This window comes from Vigna unguiculata, chromosome 1 (assembly GCF_037176805.1).
Source record: "Vigna unguiculata cultivar grain cowpea cultivar isolate G323 ecotype 2 chromosome 1, ASM3717680v1, whole genome shotgun sequence".
Classification (NCBI taxonomy): domain Eukaryota; kingdom Viridiplantae; phylum Streptophyta; class Magnoliopsida; order Fabales; family Fabaceae; genus Vigna; species Vigna unguiculata.
Window position 1 is genome coordinate 29,035,730 of NC_140792.1, and position 22,057 is coordinate 29,057,786.

General features: G+C 28.4%; 1 protein-coding gene across 1 annotated transcript; it reads left to right on the forward strand.

Moving 5' to 3' along the window:
* Window positions 1-1,899: 1,899 nt before the first annotated feature.
* APK3 (adenosine-5'-phosphosulfate (APS) kinase 3) lies at window positions 1,900-7,183 on the forward strand. The gene is made up of 7 exons (XM_028071749.2): window positions 1,900-2,138; window positions 3,397-3,539; window positions 4,601-4,750; window positions 5,390-5,508; window positions 5,585-5,669; window positions 6,692-6,738; window positions 6,838-7,183. The coding sequence occupies exons 2-7, from the start codon at window positions 3,416-3,418 to the stop codon at window positions 6,934-6,936; spliced, it is 624 nt and encodes a 207-aa protein (XP_027927550.1). The 5' UTR covers window positions 1,900-2,138; window positions 3,397-3,415; the 3' UTR covers window positions 6,937-7,183.
* The last annotated feature ends 14,874 nt before the right edge of the window (window positions 7,184-22,057 follow it).

Sequence of the window (22,057 nt, forward strand, 5' to 3'; positions counted from 1 at the left end):
AGTATTAATAATAATAATAATAATAATAAATAACAATATAATAGATTAATTACTAAAAAATATTTTCATAATTTTGTTAATAAATGTTGAAAGTATTTCCTTACTAAAAAAATTTAAAATGATAATATATATATATATATATATATATATTAATATAAAATGGAAATATAATTTAAGCTTAAATATATTTTTATTTATAAACTTGAATATGAAATTGAAATTTATACTTATTTTAAATTTTGATTTTGATGCATTTTAATTTTAAATTTTGAAAAAATTAAATATTGTCCTTTTTAACTTAAATAGATTAAATTTTTGAATGTGAAATTAAAATTTATCATTATTTTAAATTTTGATATATTTTAATTTTAGTGACGTTAATTTTTTTGCACTTGTTAAAAGTTGTTTTCGATAAACACTGAAATACAAACATGTTAAACGGCATAAAATCTATTTGTCACATAAAAAAAATTAACTTAATTAAGTTAAAATAATTTTATTTATTTATTTTTTTAAAATTTAAGATTAAAATACATCAAAATTTAAGAATAAAAAATATTTTAATTTTGTGTCAAAATTTAAAAATTAAAAATATTTAGCATATAATTATGAAATAAGAGTTAATAATATAAATTTAAATTTGAATAACATTCGAAATTATTTAAGTTTAAGAGTTTTACACATAAATTAATAATAATAAATATATGTATATTTTTATGTAAACAACTAAAACAGTTTTGTTCTCTTAATAAATGAATTACATTTGCTCTCCTCAATAATTAATGGCTGTCATAATGCATGTGAAGGTCCATTAAATGATAATTAATAATAAAATTAATTTGGGAACGAGATGGTCATTATGGGGGACAACTAATTAATATATAAAATTAAGGTCAAAATATATATTTAGTTCTATTTTAGTTGTGTCAATTAGTCATGATTTTTTTTTAATTTAGTTATCTTTTACTAACATCATTTTTAAATAATTAACGGCTAATTTGACTCTCATGACTCATTTTGTGATTTTTTTTTTAATTTTTTTAAAACTCTTTTAAATTCTTTTATAATTTTTGAAAAAAATGTTCACGTGTCACCCTATACGCATATCACGTGTTAGAAACCTTATTTTATATTCAATTTGGTTTCTATATTTGTTATTTTTATTCAGTTTAGTTTTATTTTTTTAAATTAAGCAATTTTATTTTTCATCAGATTGAGGCCAAATTTAACTTTTATATAAAAATTATATGTTGTTTTTATTAAAGTTTACATTTTTATTAAATATTTTTTATTTAAGGTTATAATTAGTTTAAAATTAGAACATAAATTTCAACAATGACCATTGATCTAAAATATTTAGAGATTAAGTCAAATTGAATATAGAATAATAATATTTTGACTAGTAAATCTTGACAACTTTCTCTTACAGCATGAGGTGTTTATCTTATAAGTTGTTTTGAAATATTGAAAATAAGAAAATAAAAAATGAAAAATCACTTAAAAAATGACATCTAAATATAAAAGAAAATTGTCAAAAATTAATAGTTAAAAAATAATTTTACTTAAATATACGACATTGTTTCTGACATGTGATATTAGGTTGGTTTGACAAGTAGATATTTTTTCAAAAATTATAATTTTTTTTTAAATTAAAAAATCACAAAGTGGTATACCATCACAGATTATTACCATTAATTTTATTTAAATAAACGAATTAAAAAAATTATAACATGGTAAAAAATATTAAAACTAAATTAACACAGATAAAAATAAATAGTGACCAAATTATATTTTAACAAGATTAAAAAACAAGGAAAAGAGGGGTAGAAAAGAAGAGAAAATAAAATTGAAAGAAGAGTAAATATAATTTAATGTAATTTAATTTGGGTAGGGTGGTCCGAATGACAGAGGACCTTGAATGGCGCGTCCTGAGTGAGAGTGAGAAAGAGAGGGAAAGGAAAGGAAGGAGGAAGTCTCTCTTGTTATGTGTGTCCACATTCATTCATTGCCATTGCTTTCTTCCAACCCCTTCAACCCAGCAACACACTATAAAACCCCTTTCACCATCACATGCAATAACCCACACCACACCCCAAATTCCCCTCAGATTCAGACACCCAATCTCTCTTTTTTTTCTGGTACTCACTCACTCTCATTCTCCTCTTTCATCTTTTTTAAATTTTTTTCTTTTTTTTTTTACAAAACAAATTTCTCTCTAAATTCTTTCGATCATTTCTCTCCTTGATTGCCCAGAGAAGAGAAGTGGGTGGAATTGTCGGTGTTTCTGAGGAAAGGGTGGGTAGGTTAGAGGAGCATGCAATTCAAAATGTTTTTTTTAGACAAGGGATTGGAGTTTGTGCCCCATGCCAACAATGCCTTCAATTTTTTCTTAAGAAAGGGACTGATGGGTGTTGTGCTGGGTCCTCCATATTCGTTGCCTTTCTCATCTAATCAATCATCAAGTTTGTTGCTTGCAGAATTGGCATGCATGAATCATGTGATTATAAAATAAAGTAGAGGGGCTACATCTAGTTAATTTTATGAATCTTTTTCTGGGACACACTTTTTCCTTTCCTGATTTTTATGTTGTGTGGTTTCAGTATTCGCCGGTTTTATTAATTATTAATTTCTGTCAAAAAGCCTGATTATTTTTCATAAGATTTTCTCTTTCAATCGTTTAATTTATTCATTCTCTTGTAATTTGAATTTGAAAGCCTAATTTGATTTTAAAAAACTGACTTGTAAGCTGAAGAGGGGAAAGTTGTTCTCTTCCAACAACAATCGCTTGGATAAGTTGTGATATTATGAAGAGATTTGAACACATTTCTCCGTTTGAAACATAAGAGTGGGTTTTGGATCATATTTTTAGGATTTGGATAGAGTGATAAAATAGTACGTTTTATATCATATGAGGACCCACCATAATTGGCTATACCAGGTCAAGGGGTCACTTGTTGTATTTAAATTTAAAATGGTGTCTTTCCCTTTTCAATAGAATCGTGCCCTGACACTCAAGAATAGGAGAGTATCCAAATCCATATTAGAAGGTCTCATGACTCATCCTAGACTTTATGGAAACCTTTCCTATGTACAATGTATGTAGACGCTATTTATGTCAAACAGGTCATACTTCTTTACTGACAATAATAAGTGGAAGTGAGTGATGAGATCACCATTCCACTGTCTGAAATTGATGCATGTTGTCGTGCTTTCAGTCCTGTGCCATGTACTGTACTGCTGCTGTAATGCTTGTCCTGATGAAGCACTTACCAAGTTTCTTGAATACTTGTATTACTATCATGCACTTCTATTCTAAGGCCCTCTCTACTTATGTTATATGATCCTTCAGTAATCTGTGAAATGAAACTGATAGCTTAATATTGATCCGTGGATAAGACTAGGGAACTTGTTTGCAATGGCAACTCTGAGCAATTCAACAAATATCTTTTGGCAAGATTGTCAGATAGGAAGGGCTGAAAGGCAGAAGCTACTTAACCAAAAGGGATGTGTTGTTTGGATTACTGGACTCAGCGGATCAGGTTCATGCTGTTAATTTTATTGGTTTAGTGCTGACATTTTAAAACCTTTTCCAGATATTCAGTTCTTTTTTGGCATGAAAAAAATCATATTATTTCTCCTTGTGATGCTTTTTGCTTTTCGTTGTGTTTTTATTGCTCTTTGAATTTAGGTTTTCTCTTTAACTTGTCCTTATCGGCAGGTAAGTATTATCTGTCACATTGCATGGTAATTACCAAATAAGCTTTCAAGTCCATATTCTGTTTTCATTTTTAATGCATGTATCTGTTTTACCAAAGAACATACCCACTTCAATCAACTATTCCCTTCACGACATGAAATAAATTGTCTACTTAATTTAATCTCGTGTTTATTAGTTCAACCAGTTGAACTGGTTGTATCCATCAAAGCATATGTGCCGGTGCTTGATATTTCTAAGTAGCTTTCATTGACAATTTATGGCTGCCATAGAAGATAGGATATTGAAGGTGTGTATATATATTATCGGCACATGTTAGTTGTTAATATGCTAGCTTTTGTTAGCGGAGCATTCAAACCCATGACATATCACTCTCTTCCATTCACTTTTACCACCAAACCAACTTTATATCTCCATTGAAGGTATATATTATTTGAATTGTTTTAACATATTCATGTTATAGAATAAATTAGTTAATTAAGTATCAAATACTCGTGCATGCCATGTATATTTTCTGAATACCACTGGGAGAAGTGAATTGTGACCTTTTGGACCAGGAAAGTTTTAGACAAACTACAAAGATTGAAAGAAACCTTTAATACATAAGTTCTTTACTTTTTTTATTCTTGTAATAATCCTCTTCCCTGATGGAAATGACTACAATGTGCAGATTGTATACTGTTTATCACCAAAATTTCCCATCTATTCCATCTCATACCTTTCTAATCACATTTAAGATATGCTGTATTCCATTTCTCTTGACTCATTCCTAAATTATAAGTGTGTAGGGTACCGGTAAATAATGTATAGTCTTTGAAATTCCTGAATAAGTGTCTGTAGTGTGCTGTTGACATATTGTATTAATTATTTTCTCAAACTGTTTAGGAAAAAGCACATTGGCATGTTCCCTAAGCAGAGAACTGTATTCAAGGGGAAAGTTATCTTATGTCCTTGATGGAGATAACCTTCGGCATGGACTAAACAAAGATCTTGGTTTTAAAGCTGAAGAACGCACTGAAAACATTCGCAGAACTGGTGAGCTTGCTCCTGTAAACTAATGCTTTAAGTAAACAGAGTAACGGAAATAGTCAGTTTAATATTTTAATTATTTGGTTATGTACCAAAGGTAGATATTGGAGTGATATTGGTAGTCTATACCAGCATGATAAATATTACATTTTTGTTATCCCTTTGAGCAATTGATTAGTAACTGTCCATGTCCTTTTTCTATGAAAAAATGTATAGTTGAACATTGAATCAAAAGGATGGAAGGTCTTATATGATCTTGTGCTTTATCATGGCTTTTTGGTGCCCTGTTTTTCTGATGTTGAAATATGGTAACAAATATCTGTTTACTAAAGTAAATGTTTCAGTAATGTAGGTGGTGTTTGCAACCAGAAGTAGGGATAAAATTGTTCATATAAAGTGGAAGCCTATTACCAGACATATTACCATGACATGCCCAGAACTAGTGTGTATGTGTGTGTCTATATATATATGAAACTATGATGTTTACATCTTACATATCTGATTTAATGATCTTCATATGTCATTTGCTTAGTGAACGGTACTTTGATTGTAGTATTTATGTTAAGTCTAGATGCTTTATTTGAATCTCTGATCCATATGTCTCTACCAACTTTGTTTTACTAATCAGAAAGTTATTTAATTCAGGAGAAGTGGCAAAACTCTTTGCTGATGCTGGTTTGATATGTGTTGCCAGTCTCATATCTCCTTACCGAAGAGATCGAGACACTTGCCGATCCATGTTACCTGATGCGAATTTTATTGAGGCAAGGCACCATTAAGCAATTCTTATCTTTTTATTAGTTGTTCTACACGATATTTAATAGAGGAATGTATTGGCAGGTTTTCATGAACATGCCCCTAGAATTGTGTGAGTCACGAGACCCGAAAGGCCTCTATAAGCTTGCTCGCGCGGGCAAAATCAAAGGTGTGTTTCACTCGCAAAGGCTTTGTCCTACCTTTCTAATATGAGTAAACTGAAGTGAGACATAGCAAGAAAGAAAATAAAAGAAGCCCAAAATTAAGCCTGTTCTGCATTTTTAACTTGGTTATATTCAATTCAATAATTATTTCAAGGAAGCATTGAACCCCATGCTTTTTTCCTTTACCTGTACAAGATGCTAGAGTCATCACTAGTTTGGCTCATAGATCTTTGTGGTTGAGTGTTTTAGGTTGAGCATATTCAGCTGTTGGCCAAGGTATAGTTTATTAAGGGTAGTTTGTCTGGGTAGCTTTGAGATTTCTCACATTAATATTGAAAAAATATTGCAAACAATTGAACTTTAATTAGTTTGATAATACAATAGGATTTCATGTTTAACTGTTCTGACTACGACATATGGATTCATTCATTGAATTCAGATGAATACTAATGATTTTTTCTCAAACTTTTTGTAATGCAATGAACTTATTTTCCTGGAGAGTGGAAATCATTGTCTTTATGATAAAAATTATTTAAGAAAATTAAATTTGGGAGTGGTTAAAATGGATTTGCTAGGGTGCCTTCTGAAACATCAGTAGTGAGATGATGACTAGTGTGAAAGTACCTGGTGTTTCATTAGTGACTATGACAGTTGGCAATGTTTTTGGACTAATCCTTGGATTCAGATCTGTAATATAACTCAGATGAAGAAAGTGATTAAATCAAAGCATCTACCTGTCTTGTATACAGTGAGGAATAACTAAACTAATACCTAATTAACTATGTCTCTTAACAGGCTAAGAGAAGATTTTCATAAACTCTCAAGTTAACCACCCTGGATTCAATTTACCGGGGCTGACATTCATCTGAATATTATAATTAAACTGCTGAATTACAATATTAAATGTGATTGCAAAGTTCAAGGCCTAATAAATAATGTTGCCAGAATTCAGCATTGTATCTGAATTATCCTAACACTTGCTTGAATTCTACTACATGGTATTTATGAACTAACTGAAATTGCACAGGTTTTACCGGCATTGATGACCCATATGAGCCACCCTTGAATTGCGAGGTACATGTTCCTGAAGCTTCAAAAGCTATTTACACGTATCTTTTGCTTTGTGCAGTGTGTTACATGCTGTAGCTTACACTATTATATATCCTTTTCCAGATTGAGATAAAGCAAGATGGTGGCCTTTGTCCAACACCTACTGTGATGGCTGGACAAGTAGTTACTTACTTGGAGAAGGAAGGTTTTCTTGAACATTAGGGGTTTGAAAAATGTGATTATCTCTAATGATGATGTTTCTTCTGTAATGAAGATGGTGAGAAATCCTAGGAAGTGCATGTAGGAGAGCAGTGAGAGGGAAAATGGACATGTAAAGTTCATCAATTATAAAAGAATAAATAAATAGCGAATAATTGTTGCAAAGGCAGTGAGACATCTGTTTTACGTCAAAAAAATGTTTTAATTTATTTAAGCTTAAAACAAATACCAATTAAATTTTTTTTATTTAGACTGTCAATCTCTATATTTTCAATTTAAATGAGTAAAGTGCAATGATTAATGAGATAATACTATACAAAGTAATAAGATTCAAGTGTTAAAATTCATATTGAAGGACAACATTTTTATATTTACTTTTGGAAAGAATTAGTTTTTAAAATTAAAGGCTTAAATACCTTTTTGGTCCTTATTTTCGTAGTGTTTGTTGCGGATGGTTCTCTTGATAGAATATTTAAAATGGTCCTTATTTTTACTGAATGTTTAAAATGGTCCTCATTTTCGTAATTTGTGTTTTATTTGGTCCTTTTCTGTAACGTCGTTTAAATCATTAACGGAGCATTATACAGGTGGCACGGTTTGTATTAGGATGTGTTACTTGTACTGTACAAGTGTGGTAATTAGGTATTTAGGAATAAATAAGTGAGTTAGGATTTTGGTAAGGAATATTTGGGTAGTTGGTGAGTTTTGGCAATCTTGTTCCTCCATTCCCAATTGGTGTTGCTGCAATCTTCTGGATTTTCTAGATTGTGTTTGCTCGTGGGTTTTCTGGGTTGTGTTTGCTCGTGGGTTAAGGTTTTCATAATCCTATTTTGGGGTTTGTTTGTCTTTCGATTGTTGTGATGTTTTGCATGGTTTCTAAATTACTTCCATGATTTTGTGTAGTTTGTGTCTGTAGGTGGGGTTCAGTGGAGTATTATTTTAGTTGGTTTGTTTGTCGGTTGTCAGTGTTGGTGTAATGGTCTCCATTATTTTATTTGTAATTGACTGTAGCAGTGGTCACCCATTGCGTTAAAGTAGGCTTAATAATACATCTTTTTTATATGTTTAATTTACTTTAGGGCAATGAGTGATGATAGGTTCGATGTTGTTGTCCATCACAGTGGTGAAGTAAAGGCCCATGAAGAGGCTGTTGAAGTAGAGATTGGGGATGTCAGTGGTTTGAATAGTGATTTGAAGTGGAAGGTGATATTGAAGTGGAAACTATGTTTGAAAATGATGATTCTAGCAAAGGTAAATTTGAAAATAAAATGTCATTGTGGATGAAGTGGAGAGTCAAGCAGCACCACTACCAACACTAGAAGAACCATCTCAGCAGTTTAGGATGAGATTACAGATTAGAAGGAGGCCATGATAGCAACTACAAACGTCTTAGTTATTTTTTGGAATTTCTTATGTATAATTCATTATTGATGTACTACATTTTGACTTTCCTTAAACTTCGTTCAATTTCACTTTTGCCAAACATTGATGTAGTGCATTTTGATGAGGATGAATTAATGTTATGAATTTAACTTCTTCCAGACTTAGATCAATTTAATCTTTCCCAAACTTAGATCAATATCATTTACTTTAATGCTCAGATTAAGATGTCATTTTGAACATGTTAGGACTAATATCAACATAATCAAACTAATTCATTTCTTCATTTAACAATAGTACAAAACAGATTGGACTTTAAAAGATTACACACAATAACAGTATGAATAAAACAATAACAACACAAGTGAACCCTATTACTAATTGCAGTCTCTTCTCAGCAACCTTCAATGACTTCTCCAAATCATTAATCTGCCTCATTTGTGTCATGATGATGACATCATTTTCATCAACACCATCATTTGAAAAAGTTGCAGCCCACATTATTAGAACCACCACTCTGTAAATCAATAAACCAAAAATTAAAACCAATTTATTATTAACACAAAAATAAAAACAGATTGTACCCAAAATTTTCTACCAATATTCTTTGGAGTTCTTGTCATCCTCAAAGTTGTCATCTCTCCGCAGCTACAAATCGGGATTAATCTATTTCTTGTTTAACCACCAACAGTGCATGAAGTGATACAACACGGTTGCCTCCAACAATTACAACCAGAGGTAAAGGAAGAAGATTGGGACCGTAACATACCTATATAATGGGATTGTAGGAAGAAGAAGATTGCAGCAACACCAATTGGGAATGGAGAAACAAGATTGTCAAAACTCACCAACTGCCCAAACATTCCTTACCAAAACCCTAGCTCACTTATTTATCCTCAAATATCTAATCATCACACCTGTATAGTACACGTAATACACCCTAATTCAAACCGTGCCACCTGTACAATGCTCCGTTAATGATTCAAACGACGTTACAAGAAAATGACCAAATAAAACACGAATTGCAAACATGAAGACCATTTTAAACATTCTATCAAAATGAGGATCATTCGCAATAAACACTACGAAAATGAGGACCAAAAAAATATTTAAGCCAAAATTAAACATACAAAAGTAAAATTTGCATGTATTATAGATTTTTTTTAGTTTAAATTCTAATGAAACCAACTGATTGTATAAATTATTTGATTTTAATTATTTATACAAATCATCGTAGTTTACAAACAAATGTTAAAGGTAAGTTGTTAAAAAAAATTTAACATTTATCTTTATCATTTGACTAAAGAAAATATGTATAAAGAAAACATTAAAAATATTAATTAAAGCATTAATATTTAAAAGTCATAATGACCACATGTGTTTCTTATTCATCAAAAATATTAATAAGTGAAATATCGGCTCATGCATCTTTCAGAAGACTCATATTAAGTGCGTCATGCTAAAGATTAAAATACATCTGATTCAATCAAATACATAAATTTACTAGTGAACTCACAAATCATGAAATAAGGATAAGTTTATTACAATCGAAGTTGCACATGTACACATATCAAGATGTGTGAAAACTTCTCTCTAAGTTTCTTAGCCTACTTAGCACCCGATATATTAGTCTATGCAACTTAGACCATTAGTGAAACTATGAGGTCTCTGTTACATCATATGTATGAGTACTTAGTTGACAACTCAAACAATGGTTTACACATCATCCTATATGCATAACAAACAAGTTTCATCAATCTCAATAAGCATTGAAATACAATATAACTTATTTAAATAAAAATCACAAATTAATCAAATATAAAAATTTATGTTCATTTTGCATGTATATAAACATACATATTCAATGAATTAAAGAGATGGAAAGAAAAAGAAAAGAAAAGAAAAGAAATTAGCTTGAGAAAAATATACTAATTTTGAAAAAAAACAAGGTAAAAACTGGATTGAGTTGTATTACTATTTTTGTTTGAGATTTGACTTTCTATTTTATTTTTGTTTGAGCGAAAAATCTCCATTTAAGTAAAAAATGTCAAAATATTGATCTTAACAACAAAATAAACTAATTTTCAAATATACTTTTAAAATCATTTCAATAGTACTTAATGGAGAAACAAATATATTAAGCTTGACTTTATGTTTATGGAGACATAGTTCTTATGGTGGTTAAGGTGTAAATTTTTTTTTTTTACAAAATTGTATGATTGTAAAAGAAACTTTTTTTAAAAAAAAATATTTTCTTTATACGATTTTACATGTAAATTAAAATCATCTCAAATTATTGTATGCTATTTTTATAAATAAGTTGATAAAGAAAAACAATACATTAAAATGTTATTTGAGAGCATGATATTTTATCAATTATAAATAATACTTCATAGGGTGTTTGAGTTTAAGGGTAGACACTTGTGTCTTCATATACATACATGTGAATTTCACAAAGTTTTTATTCCACTAGAGTGTTTAGATGGTTAGATTCTTTTTACCACCCTAAAATAAGTTTTGTTAATCCATGAATATATTATTATTATTATTATTAAATATTTGTCTTGTTAAAAAAATAAAGATAGATAAATAAATACTAATGTATACAAATAAACAATAACAAAGTCAAACAATCATAAGTTTAACCACTAAATAATTACCAGGCAAGTAAACAAGATTAGATTATATGGATCTCATCACTCATAAAATGTTTATACGCAATTCATTTATGTGCTACTCTTGAAATGTTACGAACTCTTTTTTTTTTCTAAATTTTGTCTTTAATTATGAAGAAGAACTCTCCATTAATCTATCAAGAAATTATTTTTAAAGTGAAAGATGTAATAAATACAATATTAACTCAAGAGATCAAATAAAAAAAAAATCTTCCAAGACAAACAAAAAAACACCATATTAATAAATAAGGCTAAACCAAAAAAAGTAAAAAGATGTGAGACAAAACTATAAATGTAGAAAACAGATAACAAAAAGTTTAAAAACCTGAAAATTGCAAATAAAGAATCTATAGCTACCACAAGAGTTTTCTAAAACATAAAAAGTAAAAACAAGTGAAAAAAACAAATTAGAAGACATGAATCAAAACTACTTAGATGAATGAAATTAATTTTTAAAAAATATTTTTTACCAAAAATTAAAAGACAAAAACACTTTAAATGCTACCGAAACAATTTAAAAAAAAAAATAAGGAAAAAAATATATCAAATCATAAATAGAGTAAGATCCTTTATACAACTACGCATGATACTTTTTGATATACTACCTATTATTCCACAATCATCATTAATCATACACTTTAAGATTTCTACTAAAAAAAAATTAATTAAGTCTCGATATTTTAATTATTATTTTTTTATATTTTTAGATATTTAATATTATTTTTTTTGTAGGTTTTTCTATTATTTTATATTTTCTTACGTTATTTTTTTTAATTTTTAGATATTTAATACTATATTTTTTTGTTAATTTAAACTTTTTATATTTAATTATATTTAACTTTTTAACAACATTAAAATATAATTATTTTATTTTTTAATTGGTTTTTAAGTTTTATTTGTGAATATTAAATATAATATTTTAAATAAAAATGTATAAGATTTATAAATATTAATATTATATTTATCTATATATTTTTTAGGTTAGATTTTATTAATATTATATTTATTTATATATTTTTATAAGATCTGACACTGGTTAGCTTTATCCGAAAATAAATAAATGCAATAAAAATAAATTCTTTTGCTTATTTCGTCATCGCTCATCACATTCCAAAAGAGCGCGTCAGACACAAAGAAAAGCAAAATGAAAGTGGAAAGGTCCCAAACGTCCATCTAACAAACACGGCCTTGGCCTCGGATAGAGTTTGATTTTGATTGCGAAACAAACACGGATCAGGGTGAAGAAGAAGACGAAGGAACAAAGTAAAGTGACTCCAAAAGGAGCAGAAAACGACGACATAGATCGAGGATGGTGCTGAACAGCAACGTGGTGGCGAGAGTGGCGCACACATCAGCGCATTTTTTCCAATTCATAGCTTGCAATCCCGAGAGGCTTAGCAGCGACGTCGTTTTGCACCTCCTCTTCTGTCTCCCTTTCCAATACCTCTTCCGTTCTCTCTTTTCCTACCTTGGCTATCGTCATCCACATTCCGATTGAGAATATCCTCTCTGTATGTATATATATATATATATATATTTTATATTAATTGTTTATTAATATTCTATTTCTGTTTATCCTCATGTCTGTTTTAGGTTTTTGTTTTAGCTCATTTGACTTAATGCCGTTTCTGTCTGATTAATTTTGTAAATTGGATATTGAAGCAAGGTGAAATGAATTAGTCTGTTTTACTTTTTATATTGAATTTGTTTGGTACGAATAATGATGAGCTAAGATTTCGAGTTTGAATTTTATAGATAGAAAAGTTCTGATTCAAAAGAAAAACAATTTGTCAAACTATCCTGCACTGATTAACCATCAACTTTGTGGATTAGTACTTTCTATCCATGGTGAAAAAAAGTACTTATTTATTATTGTTGTTGTGGACTCTGTTTTTGTTTAATGATAGTACAAAAGAACATTTAGGTAATGGCTGCAAAGTTGAAGGGTAATGTACTCAGTGTAGAAAAGAAAATTCTCTTTTTAAGTTTTTTTAATTTTGGGTGAGTCAAAATTGAGTATTGAAGTAGGGTTTGGTTTTTGTTTTCTTTTAAAATTATGTACCATGAGAAAATAGATGTGGAAATTCTTTTCTTCTCTTCAGAGCTCTCCATGATTTTCCTTTATTCAGATTCTATGCAACTGTACTTCAGCTCTTTACCACTGTGTTCCCATCTTGAGACACACAAATCAGTTGGTTGGGTACTCAATATTCATGGGTGAGGCAGGGAAGGTAAAGGGTAATAAGTTTGAATTCTGATGCTTATACTTTTATTATTTAATCATTTTTTTTAACACTGTTTTATTAAGAAGTGAGAATGTACAAATGACATGCAATGGTTTTATTAGATTTTGTTTGTCCTTCTTGTTAGAGAACACTGTAGGTTTCTGAGAAGAGAAGGAGAAAAACTAGATTGCAGGCTTATTACCTCTTTTCTTTTTCACTAGAGAATCCAAATTCCACTGGAAATATTGTATGAAATATTGTATGACGATTATAATGAAGTGATAATGAGCTACACTAAGCAATTTATAAATGAAGATTATAATGAAGTGATAATGAACTATAATAACTTTCTTGTAGGGTATGTTTGGCTTCCCATGAACCACACCATGCATGTTCTGTGGTATTTCGAGCCATAGCTTGTTACAAGTGATGAAAGCTGTATCCTTCCTGCCTCCCATGCTACCCAATTCCAAGTATTTGTTTCGAAAGAAAAAGTAAAAAGTGAGGGGTGAAAAAAAAAATAGAAAGTAAAATTATTTGAATAAAAGGAAAGATACTTGAGAGAGGAGAAAATAATGAAAAAAATTATAAATAATTGAGAGTGGTTTGAAAGAATAAAGTATAGATTATAACGTATAATATAAGTGATTGCCATAGTGTCCTCATTTTTAAAATAAATAAATAAAATAAAATATACAAGAAAATGTACAGTGTGTTGATATTGTTATTTTTATGAAAATAAGAATATAATTGTTTGGGGTAAGAACATAATTTACTATGTCTTTCAAGAGAATGGTAATTGGACGAGTGTTTTCTTATATAACTAATTTGGGTTGTGTATAATTGAGTGTGTGGGGCCTACATAAGTAATGAAGTGAAGTTATATTACTACACAGTAGATTATTATACATGACACATAATAGATCATATGGCTAAAACAATTAAGGATGTCACTCATGGTTTTGTAGACCAAATCCCATCAACTATATCACTAAGAAAAATCACCATTATTAATGAAATTACTTATTTGATCCAATTATTTTTTGACACGTGTCCAATAATGGGTATTTGGTCATTTCAGTAAATTTTCAAACAATCTCTTCTTTACACCTGTTTATTAGTTTGTCTATTTGGTCATTTAACAATTTGTGTAGGCAATGTCTTTTTTCTCCTCAATATCAAAGTTCTTTTCTTCTTCTACAATGATATTTGGGACTTGGGGTTTTCTTCCTACACCCCAATACTGCACCCCAAAGTTTTGTGTCATTTCATTTATGCCCTTCAAAAATTAAAAAGTGAATTAGATAAAAGTAATAATTAAGTAATTATGAAGTTACGTAGGTGACTGTCTGAGCAAACATCACAAGATATTTGCTATATACTGACATACTGTACTCCCAAATTTGCCTTTCACTCTCACGAGAAATTAGAAGTCAATTTTTAATATTCAATTTTTTCGAAAATCATGTTAATCACATTCACACTCTTTAGGAAGTGGACATCTAATTCATCGTCGACTTTCGATTTTAATATATTTTTGGATGTGATACATTTGATGACGAAAATGGAATTGTAAAAGTTCCGGAAGTTCACTCATGGTTAAGTAAGATTTGTAATTTTTTTTTTCATTTTTATTTTGATTTAATTGATATTTTTCTAAGCTTTACTGTATATTTGTGCTTTATTTTTATTTTGTTTTATGCTTTATTCTATTTTTATTTATTTATGCTTTATTTTATTTTTATTTATTTATGTTTATTTTTATTTATTTATTTGTGCTTTATTTTATTTTATTTATTTATGCTTAATTTTTATTTTATTTATTTATGCTTTATTTTATTTTTATTTATTTATGCTTTAATTTATTTTTATTAATTTATGCTTTAATTTATTTTTATTCATTTATTCTTTATTTTATTTTTATTTATTTATGCTTTATTTTAATTTAATTTATTTATGATTTATTTTATTTTTATTTTATTTTTATTTACTTACGTTTTAATTTATTTTTATTTATTTATATTTTATATTTAATTTATTGTTGCGTGAATATTATTATTTTCTTTTTATATTTTTATTATTTTATTATTTTTATATTTTATAATAAACAAATTCAAAAATATATTCAAATTAAAATTATTTACAATTTTAAATTACAACATAAAAACAATAAAAAAATAACGTAGAAACTAAAATAAAAATAAAAATTAAATATTTAAGAAATATTAAAAATAATAAAAATAATAAAATTTCAAATAAAAAATAAAAAATTTAAACTAAAAGAATTGAAAGTCGACTTCCGAAAACAAAAAAATTAATTGGAAGTCGACTTCTGGAAGTAACATTTCCAAATTTTCATGTCTGGAAATTATGATAAGTTTACATAAGTCAATTTTTGAAAATTCACTTAACCGGAAGTTGACTTCAGAAAATCAGATTTCCAATTTCATCCACTTTCGAAAATCTCTGGAACCCATGATAAAGTTACGGAAGTCAACTTCTGGTGATGGTTTTTCAAAATCATTTTTCACTTACGAAAGTCAACTTCCGGTATGTGTTTCTATCTTATGAAAGTGGACTTCCGGTGGTCATTTTCAATTTTAACCATTTTTCACTTAAGGAAGTCAACTTCCGGTACGTGTTTCTATCCTACGGAAAAGGAAGTCGTGTTCCTTAACCATAAGTCGATTGTTTCACTAGAAGTCGACTTCCGATTATCATTTTCGAGTCCGCATTTCAGATATGTGGCTTTCTCTTTTGGTTAATGGTTTCACAATATCAAAACATCAAAATAGAACACTTCTACTCTACCCTATTCGTAAATCATTAAAAATAATTTACATCAACCATACATAGAGGATATTACCTGTGTAAATGTCTAAGGTGTGAATGAGAAATGACAGACAAAGCAACACAAGGACCACAGTGGAGGAGAATGTGGGAGAATGTGAAAAAAAAGAAGAGAAAATGTAAGCTTCATGCGGGGTGGGGGGAGAGTTATGCCGCTATGCTTGTAGGGTTAGGGTGAGATGTGAGTGAGTTAGTTTTCATTAAATAAGAGAGAATGTGAGTTTAATATATATATTTTTTTTAATTTATTGTTGGTCAAATGATCAAGGGATACTTTTGGAAATTGAAAATTATTTAGGGGTGTAGAAGAAACCCCCTTGGGACTTTTACCATCTTTCTGCCAATTTCTTCCTTTTAGAGGCGTTGTTATTCTGCTTGATGGTAAAAACTGTAGAGGTGCAATCAAGTATCTATATTGTTTGAGTTGGAGTTTGATTTTCTAAGACTAGTTATTTCAATCAGGATTTCAATATTCTTCTTCAACCTCCTTTCTATTACGTTTGAGGTTTGGTAATTTTTTTTCTTCTCAGCCTCCTTGTTTTCTATATTGTTGTTTTCTTCAATCTCTTTTCTCATAGTTTATTGTTTTTTTAAGTTTGAATCTTGAAACCTTCTTACGTTTTTTTTAAGGTTAGTTCCTTTTTCAACCCATGTTTGTACTTTAGTTGAAGGTTATGTTATTTACGTTTGTTATCGATCTTTCTTTCGCTTTTTTCAATTGTTGTTTTCTAGGTTGCTCTTTTCAAGTTTTAAGCTTGAAACTTTTGTCCTTTTTGTTAAAACTTTTGTTGTTTTAACCCATGTTTGTATTTTCGTTCAAGGTAACGTTTTTCTTTCATTATTTTCATTCAACATATATATGTATTTTCCAGTGCCCATTAGGTTTCAGCTCAATAATTTTTTTTTTCTTTCTTCAACCTCCTTTGTTGTTTTTCTATGTTGCTTTTTAAAATTTTGAAGTTTGAAGTTAGAAGTTTTCATTATTTTCTTTGGTTGAAAGTTAAATCTTTTTTGAATCTATGTATTTTCATTCAAGGTTACATTTTTCTTTCATTATTTTCGTTCAACCTATGTTTTTTCTTATGTTGAACTTTCTTTTTTATTTTCGTACGTTGTTGTTTTCTTTAACCTTCTTTCTCATAGTTTATTGTTTTTTTAACTTTAAAGTTTCAAACTTTCATGTTTTTTCTTTTGTTGAAGTTTAGTTCTTTTTGAACCTATGTTTGTATTTTTGTTCATCGTTACGTTTCTTTTTAGTTTTTTTCATTCAACCTCTGTTTTTATTTACATTCCTTTTATTTTCATGGTCTTCGTCTATCAATGGAGTTTATATATATATATATATAGGTTATTGTTTTGGTCTATATTTATGTGTTTAGGTAAACGTTTAGGTTACTAATGGAGTTTTTGGTCTACATTAATGTATATATGTATTATATGTTTTTCATACTTCTTTTTCTTAAATAAACTTAATGAGCAAATGGTTAGGAAATTTGATATAATAAAAGATATTGATGGAAATAGAGAAACCTTGAAGCTTACCGTTAAAATTATAGTTCTTTAGGTTGTGAGAAACATAGATTCTTCTGGATAAAAGGACACATGAAGATGATACTTATGGATCAAAAGGTAAATTACTTTGTCAAAGCCTTTTTCTTTTTATATGACGATATTACATACTATGATTCTTAATTATATATGTTTTGATGTTTAGGGTGATGTCATACTTGTAATGGCTAAGAAAGAAGATATTGGTGTTTGAGAGGAGAAGCTCATAGAGGGGAAAATTTATATAATGCATAATTTCAAGATCTTAAAAAGCAAAGCTCAATTTAGAGTACGTGAGCACCCTTTTAAGTTATTGTTCATATGAGCCACCTTTGTACGACAACAATTGATTACAAGTGTGCCTATTAAGGTGTTCAACATAAAAAGTATAAAAGAGATTATTAAAGGGAATTACTCTATTGATTTGTTGATTGGTAGATACATTGACTTCAACTTTTATTTTTTGTCTTTTTTGAATTCTTACCTCTATTTATTTTAAATATTTCTTTTGACTTTTAGATGTAATTGATGTTGCATACAATGTCAAGATTAAGTTGAAGAACAATAATGTTCATTGTGAGCTGAAGGACTTGAGGTCAGTTAATAATATGTGCATTGTGTTATTTAACTCTAAAAATTTATTAATATTATTTTTTTACCTAATCATCATGCATTGATATTGTTATTTCTTCCAATTTGTAGGATTCTTATTATGAAAACTTTGTTAGTAACTAGAAGAGAAATGAAGAAGAAGAATATTTTGTTATCATTCTTACTTGGGCTAAGATAAAATTTGCATAAGGTATTCGTAGTACCACACCTAGCCGGCTTAGCTTGATTATAGTCGTAAAACTCGTCTATATAGCCCCCAAAGACGCAAATAATCATCATGTATGAACGAGTAACAATACCCGGCCTAAGCTGCTAAAGGGTAATCGGCCTAAGCCGCTAACTTAGAATAACTAAGCAAGAACTTGACAAATTCAGAGCACTACCAGCAAGGCCCCTAAGGGCCCACGATAATCGAACTAAGGGTCCTGGCCTAAAACCCAGGCTCACCTACGGCCCAAACAAGGGCCCAGCCTATGACATGGCTAGACATAATTAATAATCTATAAATATGTATGGACTCCAACAATTTTACTCCCTTAATTACGAGATTTGACTTTCTAAGAGTTTTTTGCTGATTTGAGCGTCAGAGTCTCTTCCGCAAGTAACCCCTCTCGGGTCCAAACCAGTCCATACCGAGATACCCACAGATGACATATAGCAGCCGAGAGAAAGCCTACTGAGGAGATTACGAATTGAGGTAAGTTAACACTTGTGTCTGACATATCTTATTTGTTTTCCGCATGAACAAAAAACATATTTAACCCAATACATAAATACATTATTGTAGACCAAAAAACTCCATTAGTAACCTAAACATTTACCCAAACACATAAATATAGACTAACAATCAATCAATATATATATATATATATATATATATATATATATATATATATATTCTATAATTAATAGAAGAGGACTATGAAAAAACAAAGGAATGTAAAAGAAATGTAGTGGACACTAAAAAATAAAAATAGAGGTGGAACGGAAAAAACTAAAGAAAAATGTCACGATGAAAAAAAAAAACAAACATTGGTTAAAAATGAACTAAACTTCAACCAAAGAAAAACCACGAAAGCTTGAAATGTGAAAGTTAAAAAACAACAAACTATGAGAAAAAATGGTTGAAGAAAACAACAACTTACAAAAATAATGAAAGAAAAATGTAACCTTGAACAAAAATACAAACATGGATTCAACAAAGTCCCAAATATCATTGTAGAAGATGAGGAAAGCTTTGATATTGAGGAGAAAAAAGACATTCCTATACAAATTGTTAAATAACCAAATAGACAAACAATTGGACAGATGTCAAAAGAATTTATTTGAAATTTTTCTATTTTTTTTTAAATAACCAAATACCCAACCTATTAGGCACATGTAAAAAAATGGATTAAGTTGATGATTTCATTAATGGTGATTTTCTTTAATAATATAGTTGATTATTATAGTCAATGATTTCATATTATTAATTGTATTTTTTATAATTCAAAATATTTATAAACAATTTAACATTTCAACATAATCATATCAAAATATTATCTATTTAAACATAATTACTAAGATTTACATTAACAAAGCTTGTAACAACCACGTGATACCAAATACAATTAAGATTTTCTTAACATTGTCATTGTGTATTTATAGAGTTTTCTTTGTCAATGACAAAGGTGCAACTTGGCATTGGGTTCCTCATAATTAATCAGAAAATTTATTCATACAATAAAAAATTTAGACTTAAATACTATTTGGTTCTTTTTTATAAGGATGTTTAAATTATTAACAGAGTGTGAACAATATATTTATTATTATTTTTTCTCAATTTAAAAAGATTTTCCAGTGTCAAGTTAGCATCATGCCATGTGACAGTGTCAATGTCACGTGTTAAGTTAGTATTAATGTCACGTGTTAAATCTGTGTGTCAGTGTCTCATTCAATTCTATCCAATTTTTTTATTAGTTTTGTTCTATTTAGTCTCAATTTTTATTAAATTTATTCAATTCAGTATCTCTCCAAATTAAAACTAAATTTAATTTTTATATAAATATTATACTTAAATTTTTATTAGAATGAACAAGTTTATTACATAGTTCTTTCATTATTTTTAAATCAACTTTAGCTATATAATTGGAATATATAATTATTAGATTTATGTTTGATTTTTTGCAACATATAAAAAATAGGGTTAGAGTTGGTTTAAAAATAATGTAGAATTTTCTTTTTAATTTTAGTCTAACTCTAACCTTATTATTTTTAACCAAGTCTAACCTTATTTTTAAATAAACTTTAGTCATATTTCTTTACATGCAGGAAAAAAGGATTACAATAAATAAACTCGACCAAAATAAAAATATTTAAGCCTAAAGTTTATCGTGACAACTCAAACAATTTGTGTTCTTCCTTATATTTGCATAGTACCAACTATGGAAGTAAACAAAAGTATAATGTAAAAACAATGTGACGCTGAATTTATACAAGGTTTGACGATGAATCCACAATACACGATATGGCTAATTTAAAATTATTAACAATTATTATTACTTGCAAGCAAAGTAATAGTTTCTAGATTTTAATTTTAGGAAAGTTTATGGGGGTGGGTTGGAGATAAGAATGATGGGTATAAGTTTCAGTATACTTGTCTTCCTAGTAAAAATTAATAATATTCTTATTCATGCTGCTAGTGGTTATACTTATAGTCATACTCGTATTGTCTCCAACATTAATATAATAATAATTTTAAAAAATGTTGTAAAGAAATCATAATATTACTAAAGATTTAATATAAAAAACACATATTTTGTCTTTCATTAAGGAAATTTACATAATTCTTAAAATGGAGCACTAAATAAAAATTACATGTTAAAGAAATCATTAGAAATTAGAAAGAATAAACAATTTCACAAATAATTAAAATTTTTTGATAATTAATTATCCAGTTATTTCATATATTTTTTAATAATTTTATAGTGGACGTTAATATTTCGATTTTGACCTAAGTTTGTTCGAGAGCCATAATTAAAAATAACGGAAGGTAAAAATATTTAAATGTCAATTTTTAAGTAATATGTGAATCATTGAATGTATCAAAACAGGATTAAAGATGTCTCAGAAGAACTTTCAGAAATAACTTCTGCAATTTTCTCTCTTCTCTTATTCGTTTCTACCTTTATTTGCTTCATTCTTTTTCGTTTTTGTTATTTCTTTCTTCTTTTTCTTCTGTTTGTCTAATGGAGGTCAAGGGTCACGAGTTATAATAACTTGGCTACTTATAGGATGAAGACTATATTAAATTAAAGAATATTATTTATCCCGTATACTATAGTTACACTATTTCTTTTTTATAACAAATCTTGGTGGAAGTTCATAAAAATAAGTATTTTACCCTTTTAAACTTTTCTTAAATGTGATAATTAAACTTTACTTTCTTTGAAAATCAAGTAAAACACGCTATTTATTTACATGCTTTAATTCATTTATTATATATTAAAATGAGTTCAGAATACGCATGCAAAAGATTTATCATTGTTAACCAATGAAAATAATTGTTGTAATATTTTAAGTAATTTTTTTTTTACTTAAATAGTCCTATGGGGTGAAAACAAAAATAAATCTCCGTGACTAGTGATTAGATTTAAAAATTATTACATTAACTAAAATAAGTTTTTGTCAAGTATATTCCAATCAACAAAAAAAAGTTTTTAAAATTTGACTTAAATATCTTTTTTGTCCTTATTTTCGTAGTGTTTGTTGCGGATAGTTTTTATTTTGACAGAATGTTTAAAATGGTCATCATTTTAATTGAATGTTTAAAATAATCTCCATTTTCACAATTTG

Coding starts and splice junctions, on each gene's coding strand:
- APK3 (XM_028071749.2), top strand. CDS start 3,416: ATGGCAACTCTGAGCAATTCAACAAATATCTTTTGGCAAGATTGTCAG. Junction 4,751..5,389: donor TGAAAACATTCGCAGAACTG/GTGAGCTTGCTC, acceptor TATTTAATTCAG/GAGAAGTGGCAAAACTCTTT. Junction 5,670..6,691: donor TCGCGCGGGCAAAATCAAAG/GTGTGTTTCACT, acceptor GAAATTGCACAG/GTTTTACCGGCATTGATGAC.